The following is a 17,043-nucleotide window of genomic DNA, read 5'->3' as shown; positions in this document are numbered from 1 at the left end:
CAGGACTTTCATCACTCACTTTAACTTTTCAGTCCTGTCCTTCACCCCACAGCTGTTAGTCAACTTCAAATAATACTCACTTCCATTACTACCATATCCATAGCCAGGTAAGTACCTTCTGGTTTTTAGAGGGATCGTTCTCTCTCAGCTTCCAGAGGCGCTCCAGCAGGCTTCATCTGTTCCATCCCCTAATTCCTCTTCTCTAGCTTCTCTGGAGGTGCTCTTTATATAGGGCTGCTAATAGCCCACCATACCCTTTCTGGGCCTCTCCGCCTAGTTCTGGAAGAGTCCAGAGTCTTCTGTGTGCCTTTTCTCTTAAAGGGGAATCCTCTGCTAAGGGTCCTCCCTGGTCCCCCATGTTCAGGCCTTGGCTGTAGCTCCCTCTAGTGGCCCCTTCAGGTCATTACCCTGGTGTCCCCTTGGAGCTTCCTCTAGGAACCATATTATGGCATTTATCAATCTTTTCTCTAGGAGAGCGCCTCTGGTGGCCTCCTTAGGGTAGGGCAGTCCTGTGTTTATCACAGTGCAAATCCAGAATATGACTAAATTTGCATGCACAAGTTAAATCGCACTATATAGAATCCAGGGGAAAGTTTTTCATTCAGGCCAACCACTCTATTTCCCTTCCCCTGGCAACTTCATTATCGACTTTTAAGGCACACCTTAAGGCTCATTTGTTCACTGAGGCCTTTGATTCTTCTGCCACTTATGGCCTGCTTGTTTTATTTTGTTCCTGCATGATGGTGTCATATCTCTTCTTCTCTATTATAATTTTTGTCCCCCTGCACTCTAGCTTCTTTATCCTAAAGGCCTTCCTCCCCTGTACATCAGTCCTCACTTTCCTGTCCTTTTCATTGGAATTCTTTTCAACTATTATTTATTATATTATGTTTTGTAAAACGCTTCGATGACCCTCCCTTAAGTGGTATATCAAACTTCTGAATAAACTTGGAAACTTGAAAACTTATTGACGTTTACATTTTTCTGGGAACGGGCAACCAGAACATTTTTGTTTACTGCTGTTTCCTGTTCTGTTTCCAGGAATGTACGTATTGTTCATTTTTCTTTGTCCATTTATTTGTCACAGGAACAAAGTCATTGAGTGCACACTCTTTTGACAGACGGCGCAGTGGTCCACTCATGTGCGGTAGTTCGCTCATATGTAATGTCTTCTTTGCAAATAGTATGTACTCTCTTAAAAGAGCGCACACTGTTATCGGCAAATGGTATAACACAAATTTTAAAAATAATTTCTGCTTGTTTTTGTTTGATAATAACATGCAGTATTTCATTGACATTTTCCATATCATTGCAAATGAATGCCCATCCTTACTCTATTCTATTCTTTCTCATTTCATTAACCCAAGTCAGCATAATTCAAAAGAGTCATGAAATAAGTGCTTGTGCTATGTCCTCGTGGACTGAGCTGAGACTACTAGCTTATTTCTCACAGGCCACCTGAGCTGTGCTTTGAACTGAAGTAGTACATCTCACTAACATTTGTCAAACATTAATTAACTTTAATTGATTATTACAGGTGGCCACGCCTGTTTCTGGTCATGTCAATCAGAATCAAGGATCCACTCAGGCCACACCCACTCTCCGCCCATTCTCTGACATACCCCACCCCTTTGATATCACTGGATATCATAGCCCCGCCCATGAAGTGCTCTTTTGCATAACCCGGACCCTAAGCCCACTTTATTTGCATAACACCACCCCATACCCAACCCACTTTTGCATAACTCTGCCCCCAAACCCCACCCCTTTTGATGATATTACAGGAAGTAACATCATAGTCACATCACTTTCCAAGATGGTGGTGACTACTGTACACATCACGTCACTTCCTGTTTCACACTTCTTCCTGCCATCTTGGATGTGGTCACATGACAGAAGTGACATCAAAAGCACCTGACATCACCCTCTACAGCTTAGGAGGAACGTGTCATGTGCATCTTAAATGTTGCTTTTTTTCCCTTTCTGTCAGGAAAGAAAATAGACATATTCTAGCCTTCACACAACTTTAAAATCCTTTTTCTGAACAGTGCAGCAAAACAAAATAGACTTTGGAGCTTTCAGACTACAGTGCTATAAAAAGGCTGACCTCAGACTCCCCCAACTCCTCCTCTTTCTCCCAAGCCCCAGTGTCAGACAGATGTTTTTTTTCTGTCTCAAGAAAGAATGCCACTAACCCTCCCAGCTGATGGAGCAATGTTCTCCCAGAACAAAATCCCAGCTGATGGAGCAATGGGTTGTATTATATGAGAAAATCCACACCTCCTTCCCCTAAACCCCTCTAATATTCCCCTCCTTTTTGCATCCAGACCAAGAGGCACAGATCATCAAACAGGCTGCTTTTAACTCAATGTGAGCTCAAACATTCTGACAAGCTCCTGGAACAAAGCCCAGCTGACGGAGTGATGTGCTGTATTGTGTGAGAAAATCCAAATCTTGAGAAATTACAAAATCTTACAGAGGCTTTAATCAAAGAACAGGAAATCCAGGATAGAAAATTGGAATACCTTGAGAATAATGGACGAAGGAGTAACTTGAGATTTTTAAATTTTCCGAAGTCTCCTTTAATAAATGTGCTGGACATGCTAAAAAAATATTTCAAGGATGTATTGGGGATTCCAGAGGAGGCATATCCTCCTATAATGAGAACCCAATATATTACAGGGATATCTTCATTACCTAAAGATAAATCTCAAGCAGCAACTTCTACTGAATTGAACTTGACAGAGTTCTTGGAATCTTCTCTCGAATTTATTTCCGAATGAACCACATTGTTGGTAACATTCGCACTTGAGCCGGACCCTAATAATATCTTACGGTCATATTTCAGGCATATAAATGACTTATTCATGGGACATAAAATACAAATTTTCCCTGATTTGGCGCAAGCCACTCAAAGGAAAAGAAAAGAATTTTTGATGTATAAACCTAGGGTCTTAAAGTTAGGTGATACCTTTATTTTGAAATTTCCTTGCAGGTGTTGTATTACCTTGAATTGGTTAACTACCTTTTCTTTAATCCTAAGAAATTACTAGATTTCATTGAAGCAAAGGAAAAGAATGTTCTGTCTCTGGATCAGAACCCGTAATTATGGTAATGCTGTTAAAATCGGCTGTGGATGCTCTTATCTCCTGTCCGCTCTTTATTATTATAAATTAATGTTTTCCCTATGTTAGAATTTCTTAGCTCTTGATTCACAATGTTGTGGACAAATGTATGAAAAAAAATTTTGTGTTAAAATTCTGGGTAATGTATTACCTTATAGTAATTATTTCTGAAATTCCGTCACATTTATGTTTTATGGATATAAATGTAAAATTTAATAAATAAAGAATTAAAAAAAAAAGAAAATCCAAATCTCCTACCTTCACCCCTCCCATATCTCCCACACCCCTCCTCCTCTTCCTGTCACAACCCTCCTGTTTCAAGGCATCATAACAGTTTCCCTGTTTCTGTGAGCTCAAACAGGCTACTCCTCCTCCTCTAAAATCATACAAAACACAGTAGTTCCTTTAGGAAAAGAGAGTACCCCTTGCACCCCCTCCCTCTCCATCCCTGCAGGCAAAAAGGAAAAGCACTTGTATATAAAGAGAAGCAGCTGTGTAGCTATCCATAGGCCCCCCTACCCCACAGTGCCAATGACTTTTTAAAGACACAGCACTAGTGTTGAAATGTGCATTGCCCTATGAAGTCATGTACAAAAAATACCTAAGCAGAATTTACTTCGGTCCAAGGGAGACCAGGAGATTACATTTTCACTATGGCTACTGAAGTGCCATCCCTTCTCTTGCATCATAGCAGGGCCCTGCAACAGTGGTAGAAGTTTCTTTGTTAAAAATTGTTCGAACATGCCAATCTTACATTCAGCATGAAACCCAATTAAATCATATGGTGTTACACCTATTGGCAACCTATGTATGAAGAATTGTCAAACCAGTACCCGTTTATATGTTTTATGAATTCACTGCTGGTGATATTTAGCAATGGCCTGTTGTTTCCATCCTATAAAGTAAATCGGGATGATTTTATGGAGTCCACTTGTAAAAATGATGAGACTGAAAAAGCCTCTACCAAATATACACACCACATAAATTTAAGCATTATATATATCACCCAGAGCATTTTTTTGTCAGGGCAGAACAAGCTGCACTATGACCTTAAATACAAACTATATGGTGCTGTTTAAGAATCTGAGAGAGAAGCAGCAGATAGATGTTCTTTACAAACAAATGTACCCAAGCAAGATGCATTTCTTTCTTGAGGCCTTCAAAGATGCTACCAGAAAGCTGTATGGCTAACTCATCATGGATTTGAACACGTTGACACCCAAGGCTTACAGACTGAGGATGGACATCTTTCCACCACATTTGACAGTCATATACGGCGAGAAAACAGTGGGTGTCTATAAAGTGACAACTGCCACTTTTTCCACACACGCTAATTGCGCTCTTCCAGTCAACATGTCTAGCCATCTGAAGAGGAACCTGGAACTTTTAAAACTTTTAGTTCAGGCTTCGCCCAAGCAGAGAAAGGCCATTCTTGACATCGCTTTGGACAATTTAATAGTGGCTATAGCAAAGATGGCTCAAAATACTCTGAAAGGTAACATACCAATATCAAAGCATCCTGAAAAGACAAAGGCATGCAATAAAGATTCTCGGGGACAAAAGGATATTTCTTAAAACAAAGAAGAAGTTAGTGATGTAGTCTGGGGATTTTATTGGACCCTTGCTAAGTTTTGCCTTGCTGCTGATCATTTATCGACAATGCAGTACACTGAAAAGATGTACCTGGTCCCTAGCCAGCAGCTCAATCATTTAAGAGGTCCCCCAGCCCAGGTCCCAATGAAAATATTAGAACTGATGCCATTCAAGGGCTTAATGAAGAAATGAGTGGTATTCTTCAAAGTTCCAGACTAACTGACTATGAAAAAGCCAAACATTATTCATCTGTGTTACAGCGCTACCTTTCGTTTGCCAGACAAGCCAAAAGGGAAAGAGAAAAAAATAAACCTGTATCTCCCTGAACAAAGTCATAAGCAAACAGAGGCATCATATTGATGGACAACCTGACCCTGTTCATCAGGAAGCATTAAAAGGAATTGGTGCAACGAGACATCACACCAGCAGCTCCCGGATTTTACCTTGAGTCACTGGCTGAAGCAGCTCCTTGTTTCTCAGCTATGGGGAAGAGGAGAGGGAAGGTGCAGGAGTTTCCCTCGACCCCCACCGGGACCCAGGTTCCGACACAGATGACTCTTGAAAGATTTGGGATTTTAGCTGGATCCGTACAGGCGTTGGACCTGCAGTCAGCAGTGCAGATGGGGCCTCCATAAGCTCTATTTTGTGAGTGGCACTCCCGCAGCTGGGAAGTAATGCAGCTACAGTTGGTCCTGACCCCGGCTGTGAAGAACTGGGTGAGCAGGGAGGGCACGCATCCATAGCAGTTGAGAATTTGTTTTTTGGTCAAGAGTTAATACAGAATGCAGCACAAATTTTGCCTCAACAAACAGTGAGTACTCTATACCAGATTTCCAATTTGTTTACTCCTGATGTATCTACTCGGGTTTTTGTGAAACCTGCCATTGTGACATTGGAGTCACTTTGGGACCTTACATCTGATATGCATTCTTCTTTACAAACTTTGACTTTGAAAAATACTAAGGATATAATGGTTTTGTCTGAAATTGCTCTTCTCCAAGCACAGAGTCAAAATTCAGACTTTGGAATCGTTGGGTACAGTTTCAATTAAGGATAAGAACTTTACTCATCGTCGGTTGGAATATTTGGAAAATCAAGTTAGGAGTGAGGCAGGGAACGGGTGATGTGTGGGTATGGCCTGAGAAAATCCTCAATTCTGATTGGTTGATCTGATGAAGTGGGCATGGCCATCTGTCAAAATCAATTAAAGATAATTAATGGGTTGACGAATGCTAGTGAGGTATATTACTAACTGGTAACCTAGAAGTGAACGCCTCTGCAATGCTCTGATCATGCCCCTGAGACATCCAGTCCACACCAACTCTTTGTTCAAGCAATTGGAAGCTATCAATCTATCTAAAGCATGTCCCATAGAGCAAAGTCCTCATATCTAAAAAAAAAAGACAAGACAATAATGCCACAAAGTCACTATAAAACATAATTTATCACGTTTAAAAGAATATATGTCAAAATCTGCTGAACATTAAAATCTAAGAAAAGTGTTGGGCACAAAAGGTACAAGTAGATTTTGAGCTGCAGAATGTATCTGCTCAACAAAAGGAGCGCTACATAAGGTTGGCCGAGGCTCTGATGCACTTAGACATCAAGGCTGGTGATTCGACTTTCATTTGATTACCAAGTTCTGATTGGCCACCAACGAATTTACTGTATTTGCTAGCAGTGCGTAAATTATCAGTTCGGAAGTTATATAACACTGTGCATGAAAACCACATTAAGACAAAATGTTTAGCATCTGTAAGAAGTGTGCAGAAAATATATAGGTGCAAATCTGGTAGCATTTGCATCTTCTGATTTTCCTCTTATACATCCTACAGAGAAATAGATTATGCTTGTACAAAGAACACTTCTATACCATACGATCAGAACCACCACCATGTCTATACGCTCCTTTGTGCTTACTGTATATGAAAAATCTATATAAAAGTGTTGAACACAGTGCTCGTGCTTAAAACAGCTTCAGATATTCCAGTGCCATCTTGTCCATGCCAGTCAGTAAGGCCTAGGCCAAGACATCAAGCTACTGCCATGAAAGTGCCAGTTACAGGGGGACTCTAGGTGTGCCGTTACGGATCATTCTCTTAGTTCTTCCCATGTGACTCTGTTGTTTTCGTGGCTTGAGTGCCTTCATTCTCACCTCAAACACTTCATGGATAGCCTTCCGAAAACAATGAAAATTATAGTCGATTAGACCTAGTGAGAAAGAAAGAAGAACCAAGAGATGTTAACTAATAACCATTTAGTGGGGTTTCTTTTGTCTATGACATATTGAAATATCATTTACATTAAAATGTATGTGTTGTGATAGAGTCACATTCAGGTTAAGGCAGTTTCAATCTGAAATACAAGTCCCAGAAGGCATTGCAGGCAAGGAGCCAGGGGGTGAGATGAAGAACCCGGACTGGACTCCTAGCTGCAATAGGGGAAGACAGGGGTGTAAGCTGGCAGGACGTGTAGATTGGCTGCCACTAGGGGGAAGGAGAGATAGGAAACCCTGTGTGCAGGAGCTCATCATTAGTCTAATGCTCAACTCAGCTGGTATGGGTGTGGGGGAAGCTAATGGAAGGAGAATGATTGGTTGTGGTAGCAGAAGCCAGGGATTGATTAGGCAGGTGGGAAGGAGTCCCAGGGAAGAGAGAAGCAGAAGGAGAGAAGAGGGTAGAGTGAAGCAGATGCAGGGTGAAATCCGTTGGGTGTGAGAAAGTCCCAAAGTATTTGTAGGCTGAAAACCCTTGGGTAAGAGAGGTCCCTAAAGTATTGAATCTACCAGTGAAGCCGATGTATAGGGGAATCCCTTGGGATATGAGAAATCCTTAAAGTATGGAACCCCTCCTGAAGGTAAAGAGAGTAGAAGGTAGAAACTGCTGCTTTGTGATTTAACTGTGATGATGAACTGAATGAACTGCTGCTATTTGGAATTGAAGTACTGTTTATTGTGCACTGGATAAAGAGCCCAGACTGGAGCTGACTGGGAGCCTGTATTGAATCCTGGTATGTGCTGATAGCCTACTGCTTAAAGGGCATTATTTGCCACACACTTTCAGGTGGCTTATATGTGCTTAAGATTGAAGGTGAATGCTGCTGTTGGAACTGTGTATCAGGTCTACTAGAAACCTGCATGGAATAAAGTCCTTAAGATTGAAGTTGCTGGTGGACATTTATTTCTTGACTGTACCGGGAGCCTGTGGCTGGAGGAGATTGTTCTATCCTTGGCTGCACCTAGAGGTACCTGGTTACAGTGTCCAATTCACTTAGGTGGTTATTTTAGAAACTCTATTCTTGTTTTGGATGTCTGAAAACTGGCATTTAGATATCCATATTGCATGGATATCCAAATCCCAATTTTACAAACACAGGATATGAACATCTCACACTGCAGTACGTCCACATGACAAGGGGGCATGGTGTGGGCGTACTTTGGGCTGGACGTAAGGCCCAAAATATGGACATCCAACTCCAATCACAGAAGGGGGAAGGGACATCCGTGTCTAAAAAGATGGACATCTATATTTAGACCTGGTATTGACATGTCCAGGCTTTAGAAAGTTGCTCTGATTGAGTAAGATGTCCACTGGAGGGATTAAGGCATGACACCTCCTTAATCCTCCAGTGGTTGCCATCTCCCTCATTCTCCCCTGAATGTGAAACCAGAAAGGGATACCAGGCTCTATGACAGCTGTCGGTATTATGGGCATTCTTAACAGAGCAGCATGCAGATCAGAGGAGTAGCCTAATAGTTAGTGCAATGGACTAAGAGCCAAGGGACATAAATTGTGAGCCCTCCAGGAACAGAAAAATATCTACTGTACCTGAAAACATAAGACACTTGCAAGCCTGAAGGCTATTGAAATGGTATACTTTGCCACACTGAGCCTGCAAATAGGTGGGAAAATGTGGGATACAAATGCAACAAATAAATAAATATACATTGAGGTGCAGTAGGTATTTTTCTGTTCCTGGAGGGCTCACAATTAAAAAAAAATCACTCAACGTGTAATTAAACTCTGGAATTCATTGCCAGAGAATGTAGTAAAATCAGTTAGTTTAGCGGGGCTTTAAAAAGGTTTGGATGGCTTACTAAAGGAAAAGTCCATAGACCATTATTAAAATGGATTTGGGGAAATCCACTACTTATTTCTAGGATAAGCAGCATAAAATGTATTGCACTTTTTTGGGATCTTGCCAGGTACTTGTGAACCGGATTGGCCACTGCTGGAAACAGGATGCTGGGTTTGATGGAATTTTGGTCTGTCCCAGTATGGCAATACTTATGTACTTATGACAGCAGATAAGGTCCAAGTGGCCCATCCAGTCTGCCCTTCCTCAGTAACCACTAACTCCTCCTTTTCCTAAGGGATCCCACGTGCCTGTCCCATACTTTCTTAAATTCGGACACAGTCTTCGTCTCCACGATCTCCACTGGAAGCCATTCCACACATCTACCACCCTTTCCATGAAAGAGTATTTTCTTAGATTCCTCCTAAACCTGTTTCAACTTCATCCTATGCCCTCTCATTCCAGAGGGCATTTCCTTCATTTGAAAAAGGCTCACCACCTATATATTCATGAAACTAAGGTATTTAAACGTCTCTATCATATCCCCTCTCTTCCAGCGTATACATGTTGAGGTTCATGAGCCTGTCCCTCTATGTTTTATGACCCGTGACCCGGATTGGCCACTGCTGGAAGCAGGATATTGAGCTAGATGGACCATTGGTCTGGCCCAGTATGGCTATTCTTATGTTATACCAAAAACCATACACATATTATTAGTCAATCTCTTATTTAAAAGGATTTTCTTTGTGGAAAGTAGAAAAAAACGTAGCTTCAGCAGAAGGAATGATCCCAACAGGAACCCATTTTACCTCCCAGCTTCTTCAGGGGAACATATACTCTGCTGATGCTTTTAAATGCTGAGGTCTTACAAACTTTCACTAATAACACGTGTATGATACACAATTGCAAAAATCTATTGGTGACTGTGTCTGCACAATTATGCATGAGGGAGCACTAGAATTCAAGATTGATAATATAATCGGAGGTGTTTGGACCAATGATTGATCCTGTGAGCTGTGGATATATAAAGTGGCTTTATCCTATTGTTGGAATAGCAAAGACTTTATTTTGAAGGTCACGGCCAGCTGAGGTCTTTTTCCCTCCATTTTCAATGTGCTTCTCCTACATATTTTGATCTAGATATTTTTGGGGAAGAAATATTTGTTTCACATGCTTGGTTTTTGGTATACCATGTTTAAGTGATTGTTTTCCCAAAGTTGTTTGGTACTTATAGGTATCTACTACATTCTTGGAGCACCACAATGGAAGCGCCCAGTTATAGAATTGTTCCTCCCCCACAAAGGATTTAACACTGCATATATTATAGTTCTGCGAATACCATACCTCACACAGCTAAATAGTGGAGTGGAGGAGTGGCCTAGTGGTTAGGGTGGTGGACTTTGCTCCTGGGGAACTGAGGAACTGAGTTGGATTCCCACTTCAGGCACAGGCAGCTCCTTGTGACTCTGGGCAAGTCACTTAACCCTCCATTGCCCCATGTAAGCCGCATTGAGCCTGCCATGAGTGGGAAAGCGCGGGGTACAAATGTAACAAAAACAAAATAGATACTATTGGAGATTCTACATGGAATGTTGCTACTATTGGAGATTCCACATGGAACGTTGCTATTCCACTAGCAACATTCCATGTCGAAGGCTGCGCAGTCTTCTGTTTCTGTGAGTCTGACGTCCTGCACGTACGTGCAGGACGTCAGACTCACAGAAGCAGAAGCCTGTGCGGCCACATTGGTGATCTGCAAGGGCCGACTTCTACATGGAATGTTGCTAGTGGAATAGCAGAATCTCAAATAGTAGCAACAGTGGAGGAGGAGTGGCCTAGTGGTTAGGGTGGTGGACTTTGGTCCTGGGGAACTGAGGAACTGAGTTGGATTCCCACTTCAGGCACAGGCAGCTCCTTGTGACTCTGGGCAAGTCACTTAACCCTCCATTGCCTGCTGCATTGAGCCTGCCATGAGTGGGAAAGTATGGGGTACAAATGTAACAAAAATAAAAAATAAATAAAAATCTCTTGGCACAGGAATTATTTTACAACAGGTTACATCTAAGAACAAGATTTAGCACATTATAAAGCGTTTAGAAAGCTCTGAAAAAAATACAATTATGTTCTTCGATTTAGACCTGAAACAGACTAAATCAATACTGCTTTACCACCTTGTACTTCTGCTCCCCAGTAGTTCAAGAGCATTTTACAAACACCTAGAAGCAGTGGCGTACCGGGGGGGGGGGGGGGGGGGGGGGGGGCGATGGGGGCAGTCCGCCCTGGGTGCACGCCGCTGGGGGGGTGCCGCAGCGCGCGCCTGTCTGCTCCCAGTTTGCTACGCTCGCTAAATTCTCTCGTTCGCTGCAGCTCCCTCTTTCTGCCCCGGAACAGGTTACTTCCGGTGCGCTGTGGCACCCCCCCCAGCGGCGTGCACCAGGGGGGGTGTCATTTTGCGGGGGGGGCACGCTGCACCCGGGGGGAGGGGGCGTATCGGCGATCCGCCCCGGGTGCCGTCGAGGCTAGGAACGCACGCCGCTGCCTAGAAGACACATCAGATATTAAAATGTATCAGAAAATAAATTCCTGAAAATCACTTGAAAAATTACCTTTTCTCTCAAAACTTTCTTCTCTGACAAAACAAACAAGAGCAAGAAATTTTGTCACTTCCTTTAAATACAAAACCGTTGTATTATTCAGTTTTATGATTGCCATGGACTCCTTATCGTATGGGGTTCCAACTTCTTTTCCTTTCAGCCTAAGTGGAGAGAAAAGTGTGGAAAAATTCAAATTGTATTATTATACAAATTCAAACTGCTAATGGTACTTGCTTTCAAACTTATGTTTAACTCTCTTCTTAGCAAGTAAACCTCTCTCTTGTGTTATCTACTATATTAAAAGAGGAAAAAGGCTTCAGATGCTCAACATTCTCTGTTTAGATTTATATTAACAGTGAATGACTGATTGCTCAATATCCACTATTGAAGAGAACTCTTCTTAATGCGGATATCTTGCGAGCTCCTCATGAGTCAAAAAAACCTCCTGAGTGTATTAGCCCCTTATATATATCGGGCTTAACTTAATTACCCTCTACCATATTGTAGAAGAATTACTGTATTACTCTATACTAGTAAAAAAAAAAACCCCGTTTCTGATGCAAATGAAACGGGGGCTAGCAAGGTTTTCTTCAGAGTGTGCATGTGGGAGTGTGTGTGTCCCTGCCCTCTGCCCTCTCTCCCTCCCCCTCCCCCTCCGAGTCCAGTCCTTCAGTGTTGTTTCCTGCTGTTCTGTGTTTTTGTTACAGAGAGAGTGAGGGCATCTCTCTCCCCTCCCCCCTCTGAGTCCTTCACTGTTTCCTGGGATTTCCTGCTGTGCTGTTTTCCTTCACACATGGGGAAACCGGATATCTCTGGCGCTTCACACTTCCGGCTGGAGGCTTCAGTGGTGCCTTTTATATATATAGATTATACAACAGTTTAACAAGCGACACAAGCAATACAGTAATTCTTCTACAATATGGTAGAGGGTAATTAAGTTAAGCACTATATATACCCAAGAGACAACTACATTGACCCAGTCTATATCTCCCACCTTAATCCCTTCTCCACTACCTATCCTTACCTACTTATCTATTCTGCTACTCGGTGATACTTAATTTCTACTCTCTGTACCATAGTCTGTATTCCCTATTACTATGTAAGCTGCATTGAACCTGCTTTGAGTGGGAAAGTGCGGGATATAAATGTAATAAATAAATAAATATAAGGGGCTAATACACTCAGGAGGTTTTTTTGACTCATGAGGAGCTCGCAAGCAGTGGCGTACCAAGGGGGGGGGGGGGGGTCCGCCCCGGGTGCACGCCGCTGGGGGGGGGGGGTGCCACGCGCCTGTCGTCTCTTCATTTTCATGCTCCCTTTGCCCCGGAACAGGTTACTTCCTGTTCCGGGGCAGAGGGAGCATGAAAACGAATAGCCGGCAGGCGTGCGTGCACCCGGGGGGGGGGGGTTCTTTTGTCGGGGGATCGGGGGTTCTTTCGCCAGGGGGGTGGGCGTCACGCTGTTCCGGGGGGGGGCGCTGCACCCGGAGGGCGGGGTGCATCGGCGATCCGCCCCGGGTGTCAGCCCCCCTAGGAACGCCTCTGCTCGCAAGATATCCACATTAAGAAGAGTATTATTGAAACGAAAGATGGCCGCCCATCTTGTTTCGATAATACGGGTTTCCCCGCTCCTTCGCGGGGACATCCTGTGAGGACGCCCTCAGGAAAACTTGGGCGCCCCGTTCGATTATGCCCCTCCACGTGGTAAGGAGAGGAATGGGATGTTACGGATCACCTGAACTCTGTGATGTTCCTCTAGGAGTGGAGTAAAGTGGACTGACTGGAACACGGCTTCAACTCTTCACTAGTCAAGGTTAGGTGACTCTTTGCAAAGGCACTAGTTGAGAGTTCGGATCAGGGGCGTATCTGGAATCCGGCGGTAGGGGGGGCCAGAGCCAGAGTGGGGGGGGCACATTTTTGCCTCCCTCCCCCCCCCGCCGCCGCCGCCGCCGCCTCTCTCCACCCCCTCCCCGCCGTCAACCCTCCCCCGTTGCTTACTTTTGCTGGCGGGGGGCCCCAACCCCCGCCAGCCGAGGTCCGACCCGCAATCTCCATATTTCGTCTTCCTCCGTGGCCATGTGCTTCAAGGAAGTAACGCTGCAGTGCTGATTCGTTGAATCCAGTTCGGCTTCAACGAATCTTTGAAGCACATGGCCACGGAGGAAGACGAAATATGGAGATTGCGGGTCGGACCTTGGCTGGCGGGGGTTGGGGCCCCCCGCCAGCAAAAGTAAGCAGCGGGGAGGGTTGACGGCGGGGAGGGAGGCCAGGGCGAAATCTGCGGGGGCCCAGGCCCCTGTGGCCCCACGCAGATACGCCCCTGGTTCAGATACTTCCTTATATACCACTAAACAGGAAGTAATTACATCAGGCACTGCCTTCTTGCAGGGCTATAAAAGGAGGCGCAGAGTTGCAGGAAGTAAAACATAATTCTTCTGGCACAGAATGCTGGCAGATATAGGGTTACCTTATGTCCAGATTTCCTTGGACATGTCCTCCTTTTCAGGGGACTGTCAGGAGTCTGTATAGTTATTTTTCCAGCCAGTCCGTGGCTGGTGGGCGGACAGACGGGCTTGCCTTCCCCCCCCCCCCCAGCCTACCTTGCAACCCTGGTAGTCTAGTGGCCTCTTCAGGGTAGAACGCCACTCTTTCCTGCGCGCGTCTGCTTGAAGTCTTGGCAGCCATTTTCAAAAAACGGCAGCAGCGGGGAGGTCAGCAGCGGTGGGCAGGAAAGAGTGGTGTTTTTCCCTGTCCCGAAGAGACCACTAGACCACCAGGGTTGCAAGGTAAGCCTGGGAGAAGACAGGAGGGGAGGGAGAGAAGGGAGTATGCTGCTCGTGGATGGGAGGGAAGGGAGAGGAGAGGGGGACATGCTGTACATGGAGGGGGGTGGGAATGGAAAAGGGGGAAATGCAGAACATGGATAGAATGGGATGGAGAGAAGGGGGTCATACTGTTCATGGATGGAAGGGAAAGGAAAGGAAAGGGGACATGCTGCTCATGGATGTTTGCTTTTTTGGAAATGTACATCTTTTCTAATTTTTATTTAGACTGTTATGCTGTGACGAAACAGAGGGACTCTGAGCCTATGAACTGTATTATTTGACTGATGTGTATTTCTTCTAATTGGCCAGCAGATGGCGATTGTCTTTTTTTTTTTTTTTAATTAAAGCTGTACCAGAAGAGACAGTTTTCCTTTTCCCCCTAAATTGTGATGCAATTTTTTTAGTCTCAACTAGGAAGCACAGAGGTAAACATCTCTGACCTGAGGCCCTGCAAACCTTTGAGCAGTTACATTTCCTGAAGCTTTCCAGGCACTTTTCAGGTAGGAATTGTGGGTCCCCTGGGAGTGTGACCCCGGTAACCTAGAAATCACTGGGGAATAACTTGAGAGTGGGAGACTCATCCAGAGGCAAGTGAGACCCGGTCGGTGGGGTGGAGGGTGCTAGTGTAGAGCACAAGTGGCAGGTGCAGGCAGACCTGAGCTGTGCTGAGGACAGACCCTCCAGGTGGCCGCAGGGTTAGCCCCAAGCAGGCGCTAGGTATGTTGTGACAGACCTTGTCCTTCTTTTTTGGTGGCAGCATGGTGGGATTGTCAGGCTCAGTGTGTGGGGTGAGGGTCACTATCCACTGAGTGGTTCAGTTTTTTAATCTGTAACCTCCAGACACAGAGTACAGTGAATGAGTACCCTATCCAGTTTTTTTTTGGTAGTGTTAGATTAGCAGCATGCTGATGGTGACTGACAGTGGCCATCAGTCATGGATATGCCTGTCCTAACACCAGAGCGACCAAATGACCTCAGCGAGGAGGAGCTGCAGGACCTCCCTGCATAGAGTTCTCATAGGGAGACTAAACTCTTTGTGGGCAGAGGCCTGTGAATTGGTAGGGCAGGATGCCACACCAGCTGAAATCTGTCAGATCTACATGACAGAGCGACAGTGGCAAGAGGAACGGCAAGAGCAATGGCGACGAGAGGAAATTCAGCTGCGCCATGAAGAATGGGAATTCCAGCTCAAAATTGCTCGTATCCAAAGCTCCAGCCCATCCTCTGTGCCAAGGACAGGGGGCAGGATCCACAGCCCAGATTGGTCCCAACTTGTTTGCGCAGTTTGATGATTCCTGAGGTGATATTGATGGATAGCTAACTGCCTTTGAAAAAAGTTTCCGTCTCAACGAGATTCTTCAGAAAGACTGGGTGCACTGTCTTGGAGGAAAGCTCACTGGTAGAGCCTTTGAGGCATTCCAAGGACTGTCTATGGAAATATGATCCCAGTTTGAGGAGGTGCACAAAGCTTTGTTGAACCGTTATGCCATTACCTCCGAGACCTACAGACTAAAGTTCTGGACTTTGCAAAAGGGGGCGGATGATACTCACAGCGAGTTTGTGATCCACTTAAGATACCAGCGCCAGCGGTGGCACAGTGGAGCTGAGGTTAAAACCCTGGAGGACTGCCAAAACCTGATGGTCCTGGAGCAGTTTCTTCAGCGTTGTCGTCCAGAGGTGAAGGAACATGTTCAAGATCACCAGCCCCGCACTCCAGAGAAAGCAGCTGAGTTGGCTGACATTTTTGTGGCTAACCGTCATTGGTTGGCAAAGAAAAGCCGTCCATATCTGGGCACCAGGGTCCTAAGCCAAATATCCCTGTAAACTCAGAGACTGTCAGCAAACCCTCCAGTGTTGCCCAAAAACCTAAAGACTTTACCCATGAATGTCCTTGTTACCAGTGTGGGCGTACAGGACATTTCAAAGCAGATTGCCCAGATAATCCTAAGCCTGCACTAAAGAGCATTTCAGTTCCCGTACCAAAGCTGCCGTCTTTCTTGGGTGACTCCAGTCCTACAAAGGAGGCCCATGCAGTTGCTGCAGCAAAACAAGTTACTGGTCATTTATCAAGCATGGGTTTCCACAACTCTACAGCACCCCAGTAACTGTGAATCAGACCCAGGTGGCTGGACTTGTGGATACTGGCTCTAGCATGACGTTACTACGACCAGAGCTAGTGCCAGAGGACGTTATTCTTCCAGGGCGCACAGCGGAGATAGAGTTAGCCAAAGGATCCAGAGAGACTGTACCCCTTGCTCGAGTATTCCTGGATTGGGGTACCAAACCCGGATACAGAGAAGTAGGAATAATGTAAAACATGCCGGTACCAATCCTGTGTGGGACCGACATGGGTCCAATGAACATTACCCTTGATAGCAGAGTCGGAATTTCCGCTATGGTGACCCACAGTCAGGCCCAACAAGCAGAAGCAGCAGAGATCCCCTCTCCAGTTCCAGATCCTGAGCCACTCCAGGTGGAACCAGCTGACCAAGCGGCAGGAGGAGGCGCTCCAGTGCTTCCAGCAGCACCAGTTCCTGAGGTGACCAGGGCCGTGAGTACGGAACGGCCTGACATACCTACTGAGAAGACTGTTGACCCTGATCTGTCACAGTTGCCAGCAGAAACCCTTCCAGATATGGATACTGATATGGGACAGAGACCCTGTTGATCCTGATCTGGAAGCCCTGAGGCAGAGGGCTGGTCAGCTAACTAATGAGACTTGTAAAGATCTTATCCTATGGAAAGGGGGCTTGCTATACAGAGAAACTGATCCTATTGATCCTAATACGCCATGGGCAGCAGGCAAGCAGCTTATAGTGCTTAGGGCATACAA

The 17,043-nt window shown here is 45.1% G+C and overlaps 1 protein-coding gene across 1 annotated transcript in view; it reads right to left on the bottom strand.

Annotated features, from left to right (window-relative positions):
- Window positions 1-6,143: 6,143 nt before the first annotated feature.
- Window positions 6,144-17,043, bottom strand: part of RRAGD (Ras related GTP binding D) — a 72,568-nt gene continuing 61,668 nt past the window's right edge. Inside the window, 2 exon segments of the mRNA XM_030199099.1 lie at window positions 6,144-6,929; window positions 11,399-11,547. Of these exon segments, the coding sequence (XP_030054959.1) occupies window positions 6,778-6,929; window positions 11,399-11,547 (301 nt within the window). The 3' untranslated portion in view covers window positions 6,144-6,777.

This window comes from Microcaecilia unicolor, chromosome 3 (assembly GCF_901765095.1).
Source record: "Microcaecilia unicolor chromosome 3, aMicUni1.1, whole genome shotgun sequence".
Lineage (NCBI taxonomy): Eukaryota > Metazoa > Chordata > Amphibia > Gymnophiona > Siphonopidae > Microcaecilia > Microcaecilia unicolor.
The sequence above is the reverse complement of the archived record's forward strand: the minus strand, read 5'-3'. Positions and strand labels throughout refer to the sequence as shown.